Raw genomic sequence first — 21,742 nt, 5'->3', positions numbered from 1 at the left:
ATTTATTTGAGTCTTCTCCCTTTTCTTCTTGATGAGTCTGGCTAATAGTTTATCAATTTTGTTTATCTTCTCAAAGAACCAGCTTTTAGTTTTATTGATCTTTGCTATCGTTTCCTTCATTTCTTTTTCATTTATGTCTGATCTGATCTTTATGATTTCTTTCCTTCTGCTAACTTTGGGTTTTTTTTTGTTCTTCTTTCTCTAACTGCTTTACGTGCAAGGTTAGCTTGTTTATTTGAGAATTTTCCTGTTTCTTAAGGTAGGATTGTACTGCTATAAAGTTCCCTCTTAGAACTGTTTTTGCCACATCCCATAGGTTTTGGGTCGTCGTGTCTACATTGTCATTTGTTTCTAGGTATGTTTTAATTTCCTCTTTGATTTCTTCAGTGATCACTTCGTTATTAAGTAGTGTATTGTTTAGCATCCATGTGTTTGTATTTTTTACAGATCTTTTCCTGTAATTGATATCTAGTCTCATAGCGTTGTGGTCGGAAAAGGTACTTGATACTATTTCAGTTTTCTTAAATTTACCAAGGCTTGATTTGTGACCCAAGATATGATCTATCCTGGAGAATGTTCCATGATCACTTGAGAAAAATGTGTGTTCTGTTGTTTTTGGATGGAATGTCCTCTAAATATCAATTAAGTCCATCTTGTTTAATGTATCATTTAAAGTTTGTGTTTCCTTATTTATTTTCATTTTGGATGATCTGTCCATTGGTGAAAGTGGGGTGGTGAAGTCCCCTACTATGAATGTGTTACTGTTGATTTCCCCTTTTATGGCTGTTAGTATTTGCCTTATGTATTGAGGTGCTCCTATGTTGGGCAATTGTTATATCTTCTTCTTTGATCGATCCCTTGATCATTATGTAGTGTCCTTCTTTGTCTCTTATAATAGTCTTTATTTTAAAGTCTATTTTGTCTGATATGAGAATTGCTACTCCAGCTTTCTTTTGGTTTCCATTTGCATGGAATATCTTTTTCTATCCCCTCACTTTCAGTCTGTATGTGTCTCTAGGTCTGAAGTGGGTCTCTTGTAGACAGCATATATATGGGTCTTGGTTTTGTATCCATTCACCCAATCTGTGTCTTTTGGTTGGAGCATTTAGTCCATTTACATTTAAGGTAGTTATCGATATGTATGTTCCTATTCCCATTTTCTTAATAGTTTTGGGTTCGCTATTGTAGGTCTTTTCCTTCTCTTGTGTTTCTTGCCTAAAGAAGATCCTTTAGCATTTGTTGTAAAGCTAGTTTGGTGGTGCTGAACTCTCTAAGCTTTTGCTTGTCTGTAAAGGTTTTAATTTCTCCATCAAATCTGAATGAGATCCTTGCTGGGTAGAGTAATCTTAGTTGCAGGTTTTTCTCCTTCGTCACTTTAAATATGTCCTGCCAGTCCCTTCTGGCTTGTAGAGTTTCTGCTGAAAGTTCAGCTGTTAACCTTATGGGGATTCCCTTGTGTATTATTTGTTGTTTTTCCCGTGCTGCTTTTAATATGTTTTCTTTGTATTTAATTTTTGACAGTTTGATTAATATGTGTGTTGGCGTATTTCTCCTTGGATTTATCCTGTATCGGACTCTCTGTGCTTCCTGGACTTGATTAACTATTTCCTTTCCCATATTAGGGAAGTTTTCAACTATTATCTCTTCAAATATTCTCTCAGTCCCTTGCTTTTTCTCTTCTTCTTCTGGAACCCCTATAATTCAAATGTTGGTGCATTTAATGTTGTCCCAGAGGTCTCTGAGACTGTCCTCAGTTCTTTTCATTCTTTTTTCTTTATTTTGCTCTCCAGTAGTTATTTCCACTATTTTGTCTTTCAGATCACTTATCCGTTCTTCTGCCTCAGTTATTCTGCTATTGATCCCTTCTAGAGTATTTTTAATTTCATTTATTGTGTTGTTCATCGTTGCTTGTTTCATTTTTAGTTCTTCTAGGTCCTTATTAAATGTTTCTTGCATTTTGTCTATTCTATTTCCAAGATTTTGGATTATCTTTACTATCAGTATTCTGAATTCTTTTTCAGGTCGACTGCCTATTTCCTCTTCATTTGTTAGGTCTGGTAGGTTTTTACCTTGCTCCTTCATCTGCTGTGTGTTTTTCTGTCTTCTCATTTTGCTTATCTTACTGTTTTTGGGGTCTCCATTTTGCAGGCTTCGTAGTTCCCGTTGTTTTTGGTGTCTGTCCCCAGTGGCTAAAGTTGGTTCAGTGGGTTGTGTAGGCTTCCTGGTGGAGGGGACTAGTGCCTGTGTTCTGGTGGATGAGGTGGATCTTGTCTTTCTGGTGGGCAGGTCCACGTCTGGTGGTGTGTTTTGGGGTGTCTGTGGACTTATTATGATTTTAGGCAGCCTCTCTGCTAATGGGTGGGGTTGTGTTCCTGTCTTGCTAGTTGTTTAGTGAAGCTGGGTGCTGGTGTTGAGATGGAGATCTCTGGGAGATTTCTGCTGTTTGATATTATGTGGAGCTGGGAGGTCTCTTGTGGACCAGTGTCCTGAAGTTGGCTCTCCCACCTCAGAGGCACAGCACTGAGTCCTGGCTGCAGCACCAAGAGCCTTTCATCCACACGGCTCAGAATAAAAGGGAGAAAAAGTAGAAAGGAAGGAAGGAAGGAAGGAAGAAAGGAAAGAAAGAAAGAAAAGAGGGAGGGAGGAAGGAAGGAAGGAGGGAGGGAAGGAAAGAAAGAAAGAAGGTAAAGTAAAATAAAATAAAGGAAGATAAATTAAAGTTATTAAAGTAAAAAATAATTATTAATAAAAAAATTCATTTTTAAAGAAAAAAAACGAAAAACAAGGGACGGATAGAACCCTAGGACAAATGGTGGAAGCAAAGCTATATAGACAAAATCTCACACAGAAGCATAGACATACACACAAAAATAGGAAAAGGAGAAAAAATCATAAATCTTGCTCTCAAAGTCTACCTCCTCAATTTGGGATGATTCGTTGTCTACTCATGTATTCCACAGATGCAGGGTACATCAAGTTGATTGTGGAGCTTTAATCCCCTGCTTCTGAGGCTGCTGGGAGAGATTTCCCTTTCTCTTCTTTGTTCTCACAGCTCCCGGGGCTCAGCTTTGGATTTGGCCCCGCCTCTGTGTGTAGGTCTCTGGAGGGCGTCTGTTCTTCGCTCAGACAGGATGGGGTTAAAGGAGCAGCTGCTTCGGGGACTCAGGCTCACTCAGGCGGTGGGGTGGGAGGGGTACGGAGTGCGGGGCAAGCCTGCGGTGGCAGAGGCCAGCGTGACGTTGCACCAGCCTGAGGTGCGCCGTGCGTTTTCTCCGGGAAGTTGTCCGTGGGTCCCGGGACCCTGGCAGTGGCGGGCTGCACAGGCTGCCTCGAAGGGGGTTGTGGATAGTGACCTGTGGTCGCACACAGGCTTCTTGGTGGCAGCAGCAGCAGCCTTAGCGTCTCATGCCCGTCTCTGGGGTCCGTGCTTTTAGCCGCGGGTCGCGCCCGTCTCTGGAGCTCCTTTAAGCAGCGCTCTTAATGCCCTCTCCTCGCACAGCAGGAAACTAAGAGGGAAGAAAAAGTCTCTTGCCTCTTCGGCAGGTGCAGACTTTTCCCCGGACTCCCTCCTGGCTAACCGAGCTTCACTAACCCTCTGCAGGCTGTGTTCACGTCTCCAACCCCAGTCCTCTCCCTGTGGTCCGACCAAAGCCCGAGCCTCACCTCCCAGCCCCGTCCGCCCCGGCGGTTGAGCAGACAAGCCTCTCGGGCTGGTGAGTGCCCGTCGGCACCGATCATCTGTGCGGGAATCTCTCCGCTTTGCCGTCCGCACCCTTGTTGCTGTGCTCTCTTCCGCAGCCCCGAAGCTTTCCCCCTCCGCCACCCGCAGTCTCCGCCCACGAAGGGGCTTCCTAGTGTGTGGAAACCTTTCCTCCCTCTCAGCTCCGTCCCACTGGTGCAGGTCCCGTCCCTATCCTTTTGTCTCTGATTATTCTTTTTTCTTTTGCCCTACCCGGGTACGTGGGCACTTTCTTGCCTTTTGGGAGGTCTGAGGTCTTCTCCCAGCGTTCAGTAGGTGTTCTGTAGGAGTTGTTCCACGTGTAGATGTATTTCTGATGTATCTGTGGGGAGGAAGGTGATCTCCACGTCTTACTCTTCTGCCATGTTCCCCAGCTCCACCTATTTTTAATTTTTTTGAGGAACCTCCATACTGTTTTCTATACTGACTGCACCAATTTACATTCCCACCAACAGTGCACAAGGGTTCCCTTTTGTCCACAGCCTTGCCAACACTTGTCATTTCCAATCTTCTGTATAATAGCCATTCTGACAGTTGTGAGGTGATTATCTTATAGTGGTTTTGATTTGCATTTCTCTGATGGTTAGTGATGTTAAGAACCTTTTCATGTACCTGTTGACCATTTGTATGTCTTCTTTGAAAAAAATGTCTCCTCAAGCCCATTTTTTGAATGAGATTCTTTGGTTTTTGCTATTGTGTGAATTCCTTGAATATTTTATTTTATTTTGGCTTTTTAAATTTATTTATTTATTTATGGCTGCGTTGGGTGTTCGTTGCTGCGTGCGGGCTTTTCTCTAGTTGTGGTGAGCGGGGGCTACTCTTTGTGCGGTGCGCAGGCCTCTCATTGCGGTGGCTTCTCTTGTTGCAGAGCACGGGCTCTAGGCACGTGGGCTTCAGTTGTTGTGGCACGCAGGCTCAGTAGCTGTGGCTTTTGGGCTCTAGAGTGCAGGCTCAGTAGTTGTGGTGCATGGGCTTAGTTGCTCCACAGTATGTGGGATCTTCCCTGACCAGCGCTTCAATCCGTGTCCCCTGCATTGGCAGGCGGATTCTTAACCACTGCGCCACCAGGGAAGCCCCCTTGAATATTTTAGAACTTACCAGATATATGGTTTGCAAATATTTTCTCCCATTCAGTAGGTTGTCTTTTTATTTTGTCGATGGTTTCCTTTTCTGTGCAGGAGCTTTTTAGTTTGATGTAGTCCCACTTGTTTGTTTTTGCTTTTGTTGCCTTTGCTTTTGGTGTCACACACAAAAAATCATTGCCAAGAGCAGTGTCAACACTTCATCTTGGCCAGGAGGCCCAGATTACAGTTAAGTCCCCTGCATACAAACGAGTTCCGTTCCGAGAGCGTGTTCATAAGTCCAATTTGTAAGTCCAACAAAGTTAGCCTAGGTACCCAACCAACACAATCGGCTATATAGTACTGTACTGTACTAGGTTTTTAATACTTTTCACACAAATAGTACATAAAAAACAAACACAAAAAATAAAGAAAACATTTTAAATCTTACAGTACAGTACCTTGAAGAGTACAGTAGTACAGTACAAGAAGAGTATAGTACAAGAAGTATAAGAAGAGTTACTGACTGGAGGAGGGAGAGGAGGTGGGAGATGGTAGGGCTGAAGGATTGTCAGCAGTGGGAGACGTAGGGCAAGCTGCAGTTTCACTCATGCCTGACGTTGATGGCACAGGTTCTGGTTCCTTGTTGGATTCAACTCTCTCTACCCTCTTGAAAAAACAATCCAGTGATGTCTGGGTAGTAGCTCTTTTTTTCTCATCATAGATGGCGTGGTAGCACTGGATTGCATTTTGAAGAGCTGCTGCAACCTTTGTGTACCGTTCTACGTAAGGGTCCTATGCCTGAAAAACTTATCAGTGCCTCCTTAAGTAAAGAAAATCCCCTTGCCATTTCCTGCGTCGTGAATCTCTTCGGTTCTTCAGTTACTTCTTCCTCTTGTCTCTCTTGGTCCTTTCTCTGGGCCTCCAATTCCGTCAGATCTTCATTAGTAAACTCCTCGTGTTGTACAGCAAAGGGTTCAATGAAGTCGTCCTCTTGCAGATCTAGCTTGAAATAACGATACTTTATAGTATTACTGTACTCTATACAGTACTGTACAGTAAAGTACACAAAAGCATAACCACTTGTAGAGGATGCATGCACATGACAATGTACGCCAGACACATGAACTAACTTATGTGATTGGACACGCGAATGCACGTTTGCATCTTTGAAAGCTCGCAACTTGAAGATTTGTGTGTAGGGAACTTACTGTATTGGGAGCCAGTAATTTAGAAGCTGCCTACCACACCTAATGTCAAACTTCACTAGTATGTAATTTCAAGTACAAAGGTAATCACGCGGTATAGGTGAAGGCAGGAAGAGGTCTGGGACCTCCATTACAGCTCCACAGGTGCATTCTTGCCACATCAGGGTGTGCTGTGGCCCAGATTAACCTCAGAGTCTCTAAGTGATATATGAGGTTTATCATTTACACCGATGGGCCACTGGTATAGTTACAAAGCTGATCCCAGAGACCTACTCCTTAAATGCATAGACTGTAAACAAACCTGGTACATCGTCTTAGTATCTCATAGATAAGGACTCTCATGCTAGCAGATCTACCATGTTTGTTTCCCAGGAGGCTTGTCATTGGTATGTTTACGAGGAGGTTTGACTATATCACTTGTTTTTTTGGCCAGGGTAGCTTCTTCCCTGCCCCCTTCTGCACCTCCACAGTGAATGATGGGTTGTGGCTTAGCCATTCACTTCCTAACACATAGCTGGGTGAATATGAATGAACTCATTTAGCCTTTATAATAACCTTATGAGAGAGGTCTTCTTATTAAAAAAAAGTTTCTCAGAGATTGTGAGGTAAAATGTGTCTAAGATCACTCAGGAAGTACCATGGCTGGGGTTTATACTTGGGTCTTTCAGACTCTACAGCTCATGTTCTTGTCAGTATGCCCCAAACTAGCCGTTTTCATTTAATGAAGTCTAGTGGCCGTTGCTTCCATGCAGGGCTTCTAGAATGTATGAAAGGCAGGTACTTGGAGAAGGAAAGTAAATATTTCTATTTAAGTTTGCTGCCATTCATGGTCATGAGGATAAACTAAAAATATATGCATTTTCCTTCTTTATTTGGACTGTGAGAGACAGATATCCCATAGTTGATCAAGCACTGTCCTTAAAAGTCAAGAAGTTTAGGTTTGGACATGGCTCTGTCACCTGATGGCTGTGTACCCTTTGAACTTGTGTTCTTAACCTCTTTGAGCCTCAGTTTCTTCTCTTGTAAAATGGGATTGATCATATCTCTCAGGTTCCTAAAAGTATAATTTTAGGTAGTATCAGTACCACTTTTGTATAGGTTTTCTTTTTCTTTTTAATCTATTAAAACTTTAGTCTTTTTCAAAAAAAAATTCTTTTCTGGGGACAGAGTTGACAGAGTTTAATGATTTCTACCCTTACCCTGTGAACTTCATAAATCCTTATACTTACTCAGTTTGCTAGAAGCTTTCCATGCAATGCATGTTAGCCAGCTTGGCTTCTTTCCAGTTATTTTATGGTGAACCTCATTTGTCAAACTGTTGAGCCTATGTGGTATACCTGTTTGTATTTCTAAGATCTTAGGCTGCAGATGACTTCATCTTTCCTGGAATATTTCCCAGTCTGTCTTTTTATTTTTTAAATCTAGTGTAGTATCTTTAGATTCTGGAATAAGCTCTGCTTTGTACCACGTTGTGCAGGAGGAGCAGAACAATTGGACTCTGATTCTTATGGCTGTCTGTCTGCCTCTGTATGGCTGACTGCACTATCCTCCCACAGTGATAGGAACTCTTGGGGCTGGTTGCCACAGGTAAGGCTAAGGCATAGGGAGAATAGAAGCAGACACAGGGCGGGGACAAAAGAGAGAAGGGCTGTGGAATAGCAGAGTGTGACCAACAGTTGTCTCCATTTCTCCACCTCTTGATCATACTTGTATTGTGAACAATGACTAGTATATTAATACAGTCACAGGTGTTAGAATTAAGGTCCTAAAGGGACCTAGATCATCTCACTCAAACTGTATAATTTATAAATAAGAAAATGCAATATATAGTGATAAAATGACTCATTATCCAAGTTTATAAAGCTAATGAATAGTAGAACTGGGACTTGAAATCAGTTCTGTTGATTCCAAATCCAGTATTTCATCTGCTAGTACAACATCTAGTGGTTTGTTTGCATTTTTTCACCCACCAAATATTTAGTCACCAGCTTTTAGGTACATACGATATATGTTAGGTCTGAAAGTCAAATTCATACATGTTAATTTAATGGTCAACATAAGAGAATACAGTAATATTGGTAGTACTAGGATGTGTTAAACAAGGTAAGAGTTAGGTGTAGATTTTTAAAGCTTATAAAGTTTTTACTAACTTGTGTTTTATTACAAAAGAAATGCTTATTTATTATACAAATTTGAGACAATGGGCAAAACAGTTAAACCACCCAAATTCTACCACCTAGAAAAATTTCTTTTTCGTGTATGATTGTATATATGTATTTTTAAATGACAAAAGTCGAATCCTTCTAAACATTCTTTTATAACCTGATTGATAACCTGGAGAACCAGGCTGGGAGAACTCAGAGTGGCAGTTGTGAACACTGTCAGATCCTGCTGCAGCAGTTGTTGAAGGTAGGAGTGAGCAAGGTTTAAGGGCCATTTAAAGACTCAACTAGAATGGAGTTTGTGTTGAGGAATCTGAATTGGAGGATTAATGGTTCTTGGGTAGAAGGCAAACTATTGCCAGAATGGCAAGGCCTTTTTCCCTTCCTCTGGCCATATTGTTTCAAGGTTATTTCATTGGAAGAATTACCATTGGGATCCAAGAGTCAGTGGTTTGGATCTCCTAATTTAGCTAGAGATACAAGTGAGCTGTAGGGTGTAGAAGTAAGTTTCCTGATATCAGACAGTTACGGTCAATCAATTGAGGATCCTTCTTTCCGGACAGAATCCTGCTATAGTTGAAAAGGAGTATGGAAGTGAAAGTGTAGTCATCAGCTCATTATGTAGTCATCAGCTGATTATTTATTTATTTAGGCCAATTTCTTGGCCTTTCAGGAACTTTTTTATTTGCTTCCTCTATTGGTTGCTTGCTTTTAAGATTGGCAAATTAATGTAAAATGAAGCTTATCATAAATTCTGAAGAGTTACATAAATGTAACTGATGGTATTAACACTGATGGTAAAAATGAGACTTTTTGTTTTGTTTCAGATGCAGGGCTTTTTTTTTTTTTTTTGATGCCTACAGTGTTTCTTAAAATAATCTGTCTAAATATATAGAACTTTAAAATGTAGGTCTTATGAAGAACATTTATTTCTCTATGCATATATTTAGCCTTGGGTCTTGGATATTGCTTTGGAAATATAAAAGCTAGCTCATGGGTAAATAGATTATTCTTGTAAGCATTTTTTAAAAAGAGGGGCAAATGTGCTTATGCTTTTTTAAAAGTGCTTTTCTTTTTGTAATAAAAGCTTACTGGAAAATTTTGGGTGTTGGTATGTGGGAGATAATTTGTGCTTTACATTGTTTCTGGGAAAAGATGTGTGTGATGTAAAATAGGTAAAATAACCAGTGATGATCTTTATTAAAAGATACTTGCTTTGTGGGATTCGACTTTGGACATGTTTTTCCATTTTCCTTTGGGAATCTTTTTCTTCTAAATTTCAGTGTTGCAGTCTGTCTTAACCTTAGCCTTTTATGTGTATATTCTGTTAGGTATATTCTGTTAAAGGTTTGAATATGGCCCCTTGGTGACATTACTCGTGACTTATCCTCCTAGATTGTCCCTGGATGCATGAATGGGTAGATAAGATAGATGTAGATGGTTAGACTTATTTTTGCTTATGAGTCAGTGTGAAGATTGAGATCTTCATTGGATTCCCTTTTGACATCCTAGAGATTTCTCTTTACCCCTTTGCTACAGCTCTGGCCTAAGTAGACTTTGGAAGCCCTTTTATTTTCTTTCTCCATCTCTGAATTTGGATGTGGAATGTTAGAAGCGTTTGTTATCCTTCAACCCACTCATCTCCCTTATTCCTAATTGTTTTTCTTTGTACCACATGAAATAAGCTTTTTTACTTATGAAGGTAACTGATTTTACTTCAAGAGTCGGGCTGCTTTGAGGGTATTTGGTAAGTGCATACATAGTGAATCAGTATTAACTGATCTGTGTCCTCTTTGACCTTTACCCTATCCTTGGTAAAATTTTAGAATTTCAGTAGTTGTGGTGTCTCTCAGATATCTTGTTTGTTCAGGTACCTCACTACTTCATAGACTAATAATTTCTGCTCACAGATAGTTTAGTCCAACATTGCTTAGGGGAAATGCTTTAAATTCATATTTCTTCATAGTAAATTAAGATGAAACATTTGAGTCATACTAGTCTGTATTAAAATACAGTGAAGAAGTTTTTCAGTTGTGAAACAGATTCTTTGTAAAAGGAGTAAATGTATGCTTAATTACTTTCATCTCCCTGTTTAATACACAAGCATTTAGAAAACATGGAATAAACAAACAAGCACAAAGTAGACAAAACTACCCACTGGACTCTCTCAAATGCTGTTTTCCCCCTGGAAAACTTGACTCTCCCCTAACAGTTGACTAATTCCTAATTGTTCTTTAAATCTCAGCTCTTAGATGTCATTTTCTCAGGGCAGTTTTTTCTTTCTTTTTTTTTTTTAAACTCCTAGAGCACATTGTGTACAGCTCTGTGTTATATGTTCTTGTAGCTTCCCATATGTCTACTGTAGCAGTCATATCACTTTGTTGTTATTACGGGTTTTATGTCTATCCCTAATAGTCTGTAAGCTCTGTGACAGCCAGAACTGTATCTGTTTTATCACTCTATTTCAGTGCCTGGTATATAGTAGCCCCTTAATTTTTTTAAATTTATGAATTAACTTTAACCTTTTAATACTTTTGATGTTTTATTTCATACTTTTCTATGTGTCTGGGTACACATAAAAATATATAAACACATACTTTTGTAATGCTATTACACTGCAGTTTTTTTACCCTTTTGTGTAGGAATAGAATTTTGAAATCAACATGTGAGGTAAAAATTGCTCTTCAGTCTTTGGATTGACAGTAAGTCAACAAAGTCAGTTTCCCTCCAGTGTACAGTGATAAAGGTCTGCTTATATACAGTGGTAGTTGGTCTCTCTAGAGACTTATCCAAGGTCCTCTAAAACCAGACTCTCATGTACCTTCTGGCAGTCTTTCCTGCTGTGCACTTACATACACTGGCTTCGGTTGAATTTCTCCTATCTTTAGTTTACCCGGTGTTTGTCTTGTATTTTCTGGTTCCCGCTCCTTTGTTCATGCCATTTTTCCTCTTTGGGATACCTTAGCTTTTCCCTTTCTATCCATTTTTAAGGCCCACGTCAAATTCCATCTGCTGTGACATGTTTCTCTTTTTCTCTGGCTAACCCTTAGTGTCCTCCTTTCACTTCTGAGTTCATGGCGCTTTATTGCCAGTGGTTATCCTTTGACACTTGGTGATTTACCATTTTGGGACTGTTTTTTGAGGCTCTTGCTTTTGTGTGAGTTTGTCTTTTCTGGTAACCATATTGTTGGATCACTGAAGGCAGGGATATTCATCTTCTATTTATTTGTGTTCTTCACAATTTATACCTGGCACAAAGTTTCTCAGTAAATAGTTTATTTGGTTAACTATAAAAATTTATTTGTCCCTCATATTTATAGCATGAACCCTGAAGAGAATTCTTTGTCTTTAAGAAATTTCTACAAGTACCTGATTCTATTCTGTTTTACTGCTTTCATGTAATATCTAAGGTGTCCAGGAAATCTGTATATAAGTAGCACAAGAAGCTTAAGTAACTATGGGGTGCCTTATGGCCCACTTACATAGAAATTTTTGATGGTGCACCTATATACTAGGTGAAGGAAGAGAAATCATGGATTAGAGGTAGTAAGTTTTTCAGCGGAGCAGAGATCCATTCCTTATAGCTGATGCCTCTGAACTCTGAACCATGTTATTCCCAAGGTAGAAGAAAAATTTCCAGGAAGATGATTAGATTTCCTTAATGTATTGGGAGCCATGTTTATTAAATGATTAATTTTATTACATCAGTCTTGTGACTTGAATGAGAAATTGTCTCCTTGCTATAGGTAGACCGTTATTTAAGAAATTCTTCTTAATTGATTTGTTTCTTCTACTGTGGTATAGCCTAAAAATCAATGGGAATTGTAACTAGTGATGAATTTTGAAAAAGGTGTTCAAGAGCCCTAGTTTTCTGTTGTCACAGATGTTAAAAAAAATGGTATTCCTCATATTTACTAATTTGGTGAACTTGCTTTCTTGTTACCTGTTCATCAAACTGTTAAAATGTAAAGTTCAGATTGCATTAATGTGGAAGGGATTTTGTTTGTTTTTTGTTTAGGTACAAAGAGGATGGTGAAGCTTTATTAATTTTGCTTCCCTCAGAAGAAAAAGGGATGGTGCAGCAGCTTCTTCAGAAGAAAGTGCCTGTGAAGGAAATCAAGTAAGAACTATTTGCTGTCTTGATATTATTGTTAGAAAATGAAGGCATGAAATTATTATGCCTAGTTATGTATACCTAATTCCCTCCTCCCTCTAAGCTTTTCTGCTGTATGATTTTGGACTTTTTGTTTGCTTTGTTTTTAACAACTTTTTTAGAAGACTGTCATCGGAGAAAACAAGATGAAAAAGAGACCTTGTTAGCATCAGGAGGCATTGATGGTTGAAAGAATTAAACCTCTTGGCTGAACTTATTTTTGGGGTTGTCTGTCTATTTCAGAGGATTGTCCTCTCCTGTCATTGAAGATGTTTAGATTGAGTGTCAGCAGAATTGATTGTAGTCTCACTTATATTGGGGCCCTTGAAACACCCTGCTTTCATCTGGAGGAAAGTAACTTGGGAGGGTGGTTAGATGTGGTGGAGGAGTGGATAAGAGTTTAGATGAAACAAGATTGGGTGTGAGTTGATAATTGTTGAGGCTGAGTGAAAGTTTACTACCTTTGTATATTTTGATATTTTCTGTAATTAAAAAAAGTAAAAAACATCTCATCTGCCACCACCTATTACCACTCCAGCTTTTCAGGAACAGAATTGTTCAGTCTAAAATCAGGGAAACAAGTGGAATTTCCTTTGTGAAACCTAGAATAGATGCTTGTAATAATTATATTCTTTCCTGTAATTTTCATTCTAAACCCCGGGCAGATTTAAGTAACCATTCTATTATGTTATGCCTGATTTCTAGATAAGGACAACAATATTTATATCCTTGGCTACTTGTTTATTATTTGACTTTTGTTTTATGGTATTTGACTGAAAATGGAAATTGTATAAAAATGACGTTTGCTTTCATTTATTCCATTTCATTGATGATCCACCTCCCACAAGAGGCTACTTTCTATCCTTAAAGACTTAAGAAGTGAACATTGCTAATTGTGGTGTTAACCTAATCTTTCAGTCACTCAGCATGGGTTGTTTAGAGAAAATGTGAATTTTACATTTTTTTCCTGCATTATTCAAAATATGCGGAGTCAAATTTCTGTCTAGTGTAATTTCAGTCTAATCTGGGTCATAGATGAGAAATAATGTTATAGATTTTAAAAATACTGAGGAAAATAGAAAATACTGTGTACTGTTTTCAGTTTCTAAAATTGAGATGTCTTAGTTTAATCTTTATCTTTTTGTTACAAAAGAATCAATCCAGAAAAACTTACAGACATTCAGAAAAAATTGGAATCGCTTTTAGCTCAAGATCAAGATTTAAAAGAAAGAGCTCAAAGGGTAAGTCATTTTTGAATTTGGTACCTTCAGTGGAATAGAGCATATAATAAAGTTACGTTGTATCATTTTCTACTACTTCTAGGTTGCATAGTTATGCTTCAGATATTCAGGTAGTATAAAGTTCAGGTAAGTTTAACTTATTCTTTAACTTTGAAAAAACTATGTATTTCTTTCTTTTTTTAAAAAAAATTTTTGGCTGCACCACGTGGCATGTGGGATCTTGGTTCCCCAACCAGGGGATTGAACCCGTGTCCCTTGCAGTGGAAGCGTGGAGTCTTAACCACTGGACCACCAGGGAAGTCCTAAAAGTATATATTTCTTATAGTAATTTGGAAAAATGTCTATTATTTGCCCATAGTCTTGTCAGACATATAGAAAATACTCTGATTTTTAATTGCACAATGGCTGGATTTCTAATATACTTGATAAGGTTATCAACTTTTGATTTCTTCAGTAAAGTTTTTATTAACTTTTGACTGCACTTTCTTGACTGTAAAATTAATATCTTATCTTAGGTTAAATTTCTAGAAAGCATAGCACTCTTGCTAAATTCTCTTTAGGAATGAGATTTTAATCTATAAGTATGACAGTGTTCCCAAACTGCTTTTTTTGGACTTAGAAATCCTCTTGATTAGCAAATACACAAAGAATTGTCACTTTTAGTTATACTTATTTTTTAGTTCTTAGAGTACCCAGCAGTAGATTCTTTAGAAAAGGAAGATGTGAAATTATTTTGCATTGTGCTTATAGCTGTCCAGTCTTTGAATTAACAAATATTTGAGTCCCTGTTATGAAGTTCTTCATTTTCAGCACTTGTTTACTTATATTTTAGTTACGAGATCTACATAGGCTATCTACATCTGCATCTCCCATAACTCAACAATGATTTAAAGAGTAGGGATTCAGAGATTGGAGGAAGAAAATAAAGAGGAGGCATGGAAAGGGCATCCTCAGTAGACAGAGGAGCCTGAGCAGAAAGTCAGTAGTCAGTCTTTTGTGTGATGGTTTTGAAAGTGGATATTCTAAGCAAAGAAGTTTTATTTAAAGAGAAGATCTTATGTTTAAAAAATTAACTTAGGTTATATTTTATCAAATTATTGTCACTGTGCTTAAAATACCAACATTAATGATGAAAGCTAAAATTCAGATGCTTAGTATGTGCTAGGCACTTAGCTGCAGCATGACCCTATTACATGACAGTTTGGTTTTTTTTTTTTTTTTACATGACAGTTTGATATGCATTGTGTTATTTAATCTTGCCAACAACCTGTGAGGTAGGTGATATTGATTTGATTTTATAGATGGGAAAATAGGAGCTGAGGAAATTAAAAATTGTCCAGGGTGACATAGCTATTAAGTGGCAGACCTAAGATTTAAATCCAGGTCTTTCTTCAGAACTTCCATGATACATCAGGAGAAGTTCCAGAGTATAAGAGAATCAAATGATGAACTGTGCGTAGTTAAACTTCTGTAAGCTCACTTCACCTGAAATCTAATGAAAAGGATCTTTAAACAGATTTTTTTTTCTTAGTTTTTGGGCATATATTTAGGCATGGAAACATTTGTGTGCATGTTTTGCCTAGCAGACATACTTTAAGCTAGGAGTTAAATCTTTTAGAAGCTTTGGAAATAGTATGCACATTTGAAAATAATATACATGAATTCTGATGTCATGACTTTGTGCATACTTAGGTCATTCTATTATGAATCAGGAAATATGAAACACTGGAAGGATGTCGTTTCACTGGTTTCTGCATATAACAAATGAGCCTTCCAGAATAAGATTATAGAAAAGCACATTGAAATAAATGATGTGATTTACTGGGTGTCACGCATGGTTTAGCAGAACGGCTAACTGTTGTCAGCTGCAGCAAGCTATCTAATTTCATAGAAGCGATTTTCTAGCTTTTATTATAATCTGGATAGAACAAAAACAATAAGAAACTGGGATGATTTCTTGTGGACGATTGTAGGGGAAAAAATTATCCTTGAATTATTCATTTTAATGCCTATGGAGACAGGGAAAATGGTTTGAAGATTAGTGTAAATGGTTTGAAGAAAGGATTAGTGTAAAGTTAGAGAAAATGTGAAGTTTAGGAAATATAGAAATGGGAATTAAATATACTTTACAAAAATTAATTTTAAAATCAAAAAATAAAACTCCTGCTTACATATGTTTCACCATCTTTGCTGCCTGTTTATTTTACAGACTGACAGAGGATCCAGGACCATGTTTACTTTTTAGTTTGCAATAGCTCTTGGTATAAAGATAGTTTACTTTCTTTCTTTTTTTTTTTAACACAAACAAGAAAAATATTACAAGTTAATGACAGATTACTTGAAATTATAATGACAACTAATTACTTGAAATTATAATAAAAAAGGAAAAGCTTTAGGAATAAACTTTTCCTGTTATGATTTTATTAAGCTTAATTTAAGTACAGTAAAATTTTGTTGTAGTAGTCAAAGGATGTTTTCAAGTAATAATTATTACTTATAACTGGTATTCATTGGTACTTAATGTATTCCAGAAGAAATGCCGAGTACTCTACATGCATTTTTCTCATTTAATTCTCATAACACTCTAAGTAGAAGGTACTGTTATATTATGTTTGATAGATGAGGAAACTGACAGAGAAATGAGAAACTTGCTCAGCTAGTAAGATGTGGAGCTCAGATTTCAACTGTATTATTCCAAAGCCTGTGTTTTTCCATATTAATGCACCTGAATGATATTAACTTCTAGAATAGCTTTTTGAAAAGGTTATGTTTTATGTTGAGTTGGCTTGATGAAACCAAATTTAAAGTCTTTTCTAATATTACAATTCGAAAAAGGTAGGTTTTTTTGTTTTTGTGGGATGACATATACTCAGCTATTTTTGAGGTTTTTCACTACTGTTGAATTTATCCTTTTGATTAATTTTTTTATCTCAGTTAAAATTCATTTTCCATTTCTGACTAGTATATATCTTACACTTCAGCCTTTTATGTTTACAGTGTTTTGTCTCCTACATACGTTCAGTGTATCTGATGAAGGATAAAGAAATATTTGATGTGAGCAAGTTACCTATACCTGAATATGCCCTGTAAGTATTCATATTATAGTTTTGTTTGTGAATCCTTAAAGTTAGAGGGAATTTGTTTGAAACCTGGTTTTGAGAGTCTTAGTTTAAACCACTCTGCCTTACCTTAAAAGAATCTGTTGAAGATTTGCAGAGAAAAAGATTATATAAACTGTAGAAAACTTGTTGAGCTTTCAGTTGTCAGGAATTTCAGTCAGGAAGAAGTTTCTTACTTGTAAGTATGAATTCCTGAAAGTTACACTGGCAGTTTCCTGTAGTTTGGGCTTAAAGGAGATGGAGAGCAATTGACAAGCATTCTTTGAAATCTTTAAATGTCTGTAGCCCTCTTGTTTTCTAAAAAGCTGGCTTGGTTTACTGTAGTTCTTTTTATGCTTTGGATGCACGTCTCTTTGTCAATTCTTCCCTTCTTTTAGATTGGTTTCCCATGCTGCTTATTGCCTGGATATTCTTTGTGTCTTGATGTTTCTTACATGTGCTCACAGTTACCATGGCAAAATGTCTCTCTTTAGTAATTGTGGTTACTATTATATGAAAACGGAACTCTTGGTCTTGTTTTGGCTTAGTAGTTGAAGGATTTTTTTTCCTAATCTTTTCAGGTATAAAGGAGGAGCATCTGTTTTTCAATGGGGTCCCACTTGTGGGAAAAGCATTGACAAAATCCTATAGAAGCACCCTTAAGGTTACTCATACTTTGAATGTCAGATTGAAATCTCCTAGTCTGTGATGAAATATGTACTTTCAAAGCAAGGTCTGTGTATTTGGCCTGCTTTCCAGGAATTCAAGTACCTTTACCTTTGAGTCTAATAAAAACTTGTATCCGAGTGAGCTGCTGTTTTCCATTCTTCATGTTACATTGCAAGTTCATTATAACAGGTAATTTGTCAGTTGTAACATTTTAGAGCCATTTAATTTGCTAGATAACAAAGTAAGGTCACTGACGTTTTGTTTAGGTAATGGATGGAAAATCACATGCCAGGGATAACATGTTTTTGTTTGCTTATCTCTTCACGAATTTTAAAATTTCTGAATATGATTCATGGTTTAGGTTATTAGCTGATTTTTGTGCTTCATGAAATTCTATCCTGGTTTCCTGGTTTTCTCATTGACATAGCTGAGATATTAGCAAACAGGAGAGGCACAGGTCTTCTAATGCTGCAGGGCCATATTTAGAGGACATTTTGTTGCCACAGATGCCAGTAAATCTCATCTGTTTACAGTTGAAGACCTTTGCTTTTTGTTGGTGATGCTTAGGGAAGCAGAAAGTTAAATTCTGAGCCTAAATTACTGGTACAGTTTAACTTGGTGTTTTAATTTAATTTTTGTGGATTTTAGATGTATAATTTCCTTGATCTATAATTTCCTTTAGAAGCCTTTGATACCTAAAACAGTGCTATGTATGTGGGATAAAATAAAGGTTTAAAAAACTATTTTACTGAAGAAATATGTTTTATTTATTTATATTAGTAAAATACTTTTTTGAATATTAAAGAAATATGTTTTAAATACCTAATATATCTAGTTCATTGAGCTAGGCATTAAAATTATAGATGTGGGGCTTCCCTGGTGGTGCAGTGGTTGAGAGTCCGCCTGCCGATGCAGGGGACACGGGTTCGTGCCCCAGTCTGGGAAGATCCCACATGCCACGGAGCGGCTAGGCCCGTGAGCCATGGCCGCTGAGCCTGCGCATCTGGAGCCTGTGCTCCGCAACGGGAGAGGCCACAACAGTGAGAGGCTCGCATACTGCAAAAAAAAAAAAAAAATTTATAGATGTATGGTTATGTACTTCTACCTTAAAGGAGGTCCAAGTTTAGTAGTAGAGAAAGACATGTAAATGTAACTGTAATACATTGAGAGAAATGCTCTGATGCGTATTGAGTTTGTGATCCTAACTGTATCCCCTATAACAGTAATAATGACAAGTGCTCAGTAGTGGCTGCCTGTGTGTTAGGCACTATAATAGATGCATTGCCTCTGTGAACTCATTTTATTTTTATAATGACCCTATAATGTAGGTACTCTTGTCATGCCATTTTGCAAATGAGAGGACTGAGGTATAGAGAGGTTTAATAATGTCCTTTGATCATATAGCTTATAGGTGACAGAGCCATGATTTTAACCTCAACAGTTCTATTTATGAATCCAGGTTTTACAGCCACACCTCTCAGTTTCTGTGAATTGTGTCTTATAGGAAAAAGGCAGTTGGTCCATTTTCTAATGTTAGCTTTTTATTATAGCAGGCCTTGCTTTAAGAGTTTCTTTTCAATCCATCTGTGGGAACTTAGAAGCTAGGAAAGACCTGACCATAAAGTAAATCTTGATCTTAGAAGGAGAAAATAAGATTTTTTTTTCTTTTTTGGTCTCAAGTTTAAAAATCCATTTTTATAGAAGTGATTGTGCCACATTATGTGTGTTAGAAGGGAGGATGATAATACTTGAGTTTATTCATTGCAGAGAACTGTGTTTTGTTCTTTCATGGTCATGCCTTTTCCTGCTTTAGTATTTATATTTTACAAAGTATTTTCATATAGTTAGTACATCAGATATTTATAACAGCTGTGAGATAGGCCTGGTAGGTATTGTTATCTCACATTTGAGAAAACTGAGGCTGAGAGAGTTATACTGGAAATAGGCAGATTTAGTAGTTGAACTGTTCCCTTGCTTCTGGTCTCATGCTCTTTATTTTGTTAACTGTGTTATCATCTTAATGGAAAATGGGGTATCTCCAATATTTTCTGACAGGTATTCATTATCTTTTAGATCACCTAATGTGTCAAGATGGAGTTGTATCTCAGAGGAACATTTTCTTAAAAAAAAAATTTCCAAAAATCTCAACTCCTGAGAAACTGTTTCATAATAAACTCATAAACACACCATCAGTGTGCTGAGATAACTGTTTTCATTTGCTCATATTTAAGGTCTCTTGGTCTTGCTGTGGCACCACGGGTAAGATTTCTTCAGAGAATGCAAAAACAACCCAACAAAGAACTGGTAGTGAGTCAAGATAATAAAGTAATTGAGCCAAGGACTCTCTCCCTCACCAATGATGAAGTGGAAGAATTTAGAGCCTACTTCAATGAGAAAATGTCTATTCTCCAGAAAGGTGGGAAAATACCAGAAGGGACAGAGTACAGACTGGCTAGTGGTATTAGTGATGGAGAGGAAGAAGAGAAAGAATGTGAACAAGAAATGGAAGAGAAACTGGGAAAAACAAAAGGGTCTCAACCTCAGTCTGTCTCTAGCAACAAAGAGCCACAGAAGAACAAAGAAGTTCCTGTGCAGTTCTTGGACAGAGATGATGATGAGGAGGAGGATGATGGCCTCAATGCTGACTTCATTAAGGTGAAGAGGCGCAATGTGTTTGGGTTGGATCTTAAAGAGAATAAAACATTACAGGTAAGTTTACCCCTAGTGGAGGATCTTCTATTATTTCCTACCACTTCTTACCACGTGCTGCCTGTTGCCTTTGGGGAACTGTGGGAAAATAACCAGGAGAAATTTGTAGAATGACTTTCTTTGCTGTGAACTCTCCCTCCTTCTCCATCTTTAATGATGGAATAGGTGCTAAAGAATTCTCATTTTTCATAACTTTGGGAATTCTAAGAGGTTGACAGCTTTAATCTTTTCATTTATTGGTTTTCTAGTGCATGTTTTAAAAAGTAGCCAGTTTCAAGATTATAACATTAAGTAATAAGGTGATGGGATTTCATGGTTTATGATGTGAGGATCCTTCACTGTGATTCTTAGTATACTACTTTCTGATTTAAATAATTATAAATATTCCTTAGAACAATTCAATCTCTCTAAACTTTTAATGAGACATTTGGTTTTGGGCACCAATCCAGAATCTTAAAAAGAAAGCCAGCACTTCTATTTAAAGGCCACTTATGAAGGTTTATTAAGTTTCACATAGGTCCTTTGTTTCTCACTAGGCACCTGCTAGGAGGAATAAAAGAGATAATCAAGGTAAAGCACCTGTTTCCTGGGGTACTTGTAGGTGCACAGTAAATATGTTTCTCCACCCTTCCCTTATTTTCGTTTTAATTTTGTATGCCTTATTCTTGATCATTTCTTTGGAGAGAATTGAATGAAAAATGAACCTGAACTCTTATTCCTTATACAATTCTTTATACAATATTGTGACAAGAGTCACAATAGGAAATATTAAATTTTGAACTATGAAACTTGGATAGGTGTTTTTTAAAATTAATTAATTAATTATTATTTTTGGCTGTGTTGGATCTTCATTGCTGTGTGCGGCTTTCTCTAGTTGAAGAGAGCGTGGGCTTCTCACTGCAGTGGCTTCTCTTGCTGCGGAGCACGGGCTCTAGAGCACATGGGCTTCAGTAGATGTGGCGCGTGGGCTCTAGAGCGCAGGCTCAGTAGTTGTGGCTCACGGGCCTAGTTGCTCCACCGCATGTGGGGTCTTCCCAGACCAGGGCTCGAACCCGTGTCGCCTGCATTGGCAGGCGGATTCTTAACCACTGTGCCACCAGGGAAGCCCTGGATAGGTGTTTTTTAAAGTAACTAAATAAAAACTTTAGAAGTAGCAAACATACTTACTGAGTACTTTATGTATTAGGCATTTTCTAAACATTATCTCATTTGGTCCTTGAATAACCCTATAGGTAGGTACTCTATCATTATACAAGTAAGAGGAAAATAACGGAGATACAGAGATAATAAAATAGTGAGGTGCACAATTAATTATTGGCAAAGTCGGAGTTTGAATCTAGGTATTCTCACTCTAATACTCGTATCTTGACCAATAATCTGTTTTTTTGAAGTCTGATTTAGGTTTTCTCTTACGTTTTCTTCTGGACTTTTTATAGTTTTAGCACTTGAGTTTAGGGCTAGTGTTCATTTCAATTTAATTTTTGTGTACGGTATGAGGTAAGGGTTGAGGTTCCAATGCCTCCCTCCCCCCATGTGGATGTCCAGTTGAACCAGTACTGTTTTCTGAAATTACTGTCCTTTTTCCATTCTAGTTACCTTGACTCTTTGTTGACCATGTACGTTTAGGTCTCTGTGTTGACTCTCTTGGTTTTATACAGTTACCCTTTCATAAATAACACCGGTGTCAATTAGTATAGCTTTA

At 37.6% G+C, this 21,742-nt stretch overlaps 1 protein-coding gene across 1 annotated transcript in view; it reads left to right on the top strand.

The window, feature by feature from the left end:
* The window catches only part of DDX10 (DEAD-box helicase 10), a 289,494-nt gene that overhangs the window by 36,315 nt on the left and 231,437 nt on the right, over positions 1 to 21,742 (top strand). The window contains exons 10-13 of the mRNA XM_082845741.1: positions 12,189 to 12,290; positions 13,477 to 13,564; positions 16,562 to 16,650; positions 19,563 to 20,040. Coding sequence (XP_082701867.1) covers positions 12,189 to 12,290; positions 13,477 to 13,564; positions 16,562 to 16,650; positions 19,563 to 20,040 — 757 coding nt within the window. The remainder of the gene's footprint in view (positions 1 to 12,188; positions 12,291 to 13,476; positions 13,565 to 16,561; positions 16,651 to 19,562; positions 20,041 to 21,742) is intronic.

This window comes from Leucopleurus acutus (assembly GCF_964270905.1).
Source record: "Leucopleurus acutus genome assembly, chromosome: 8".
NCBI classification, from domain to species: domain Eukaryota; kingdom Metazoa; phylum Chordata; class Mammalia; order Artiodactyla; family Delphinidae; genus Leucopleurus; species Leucopleurus acutus.
This window is presented reverse-complemented; position numbering and strand designations above follow the sequence as displayed.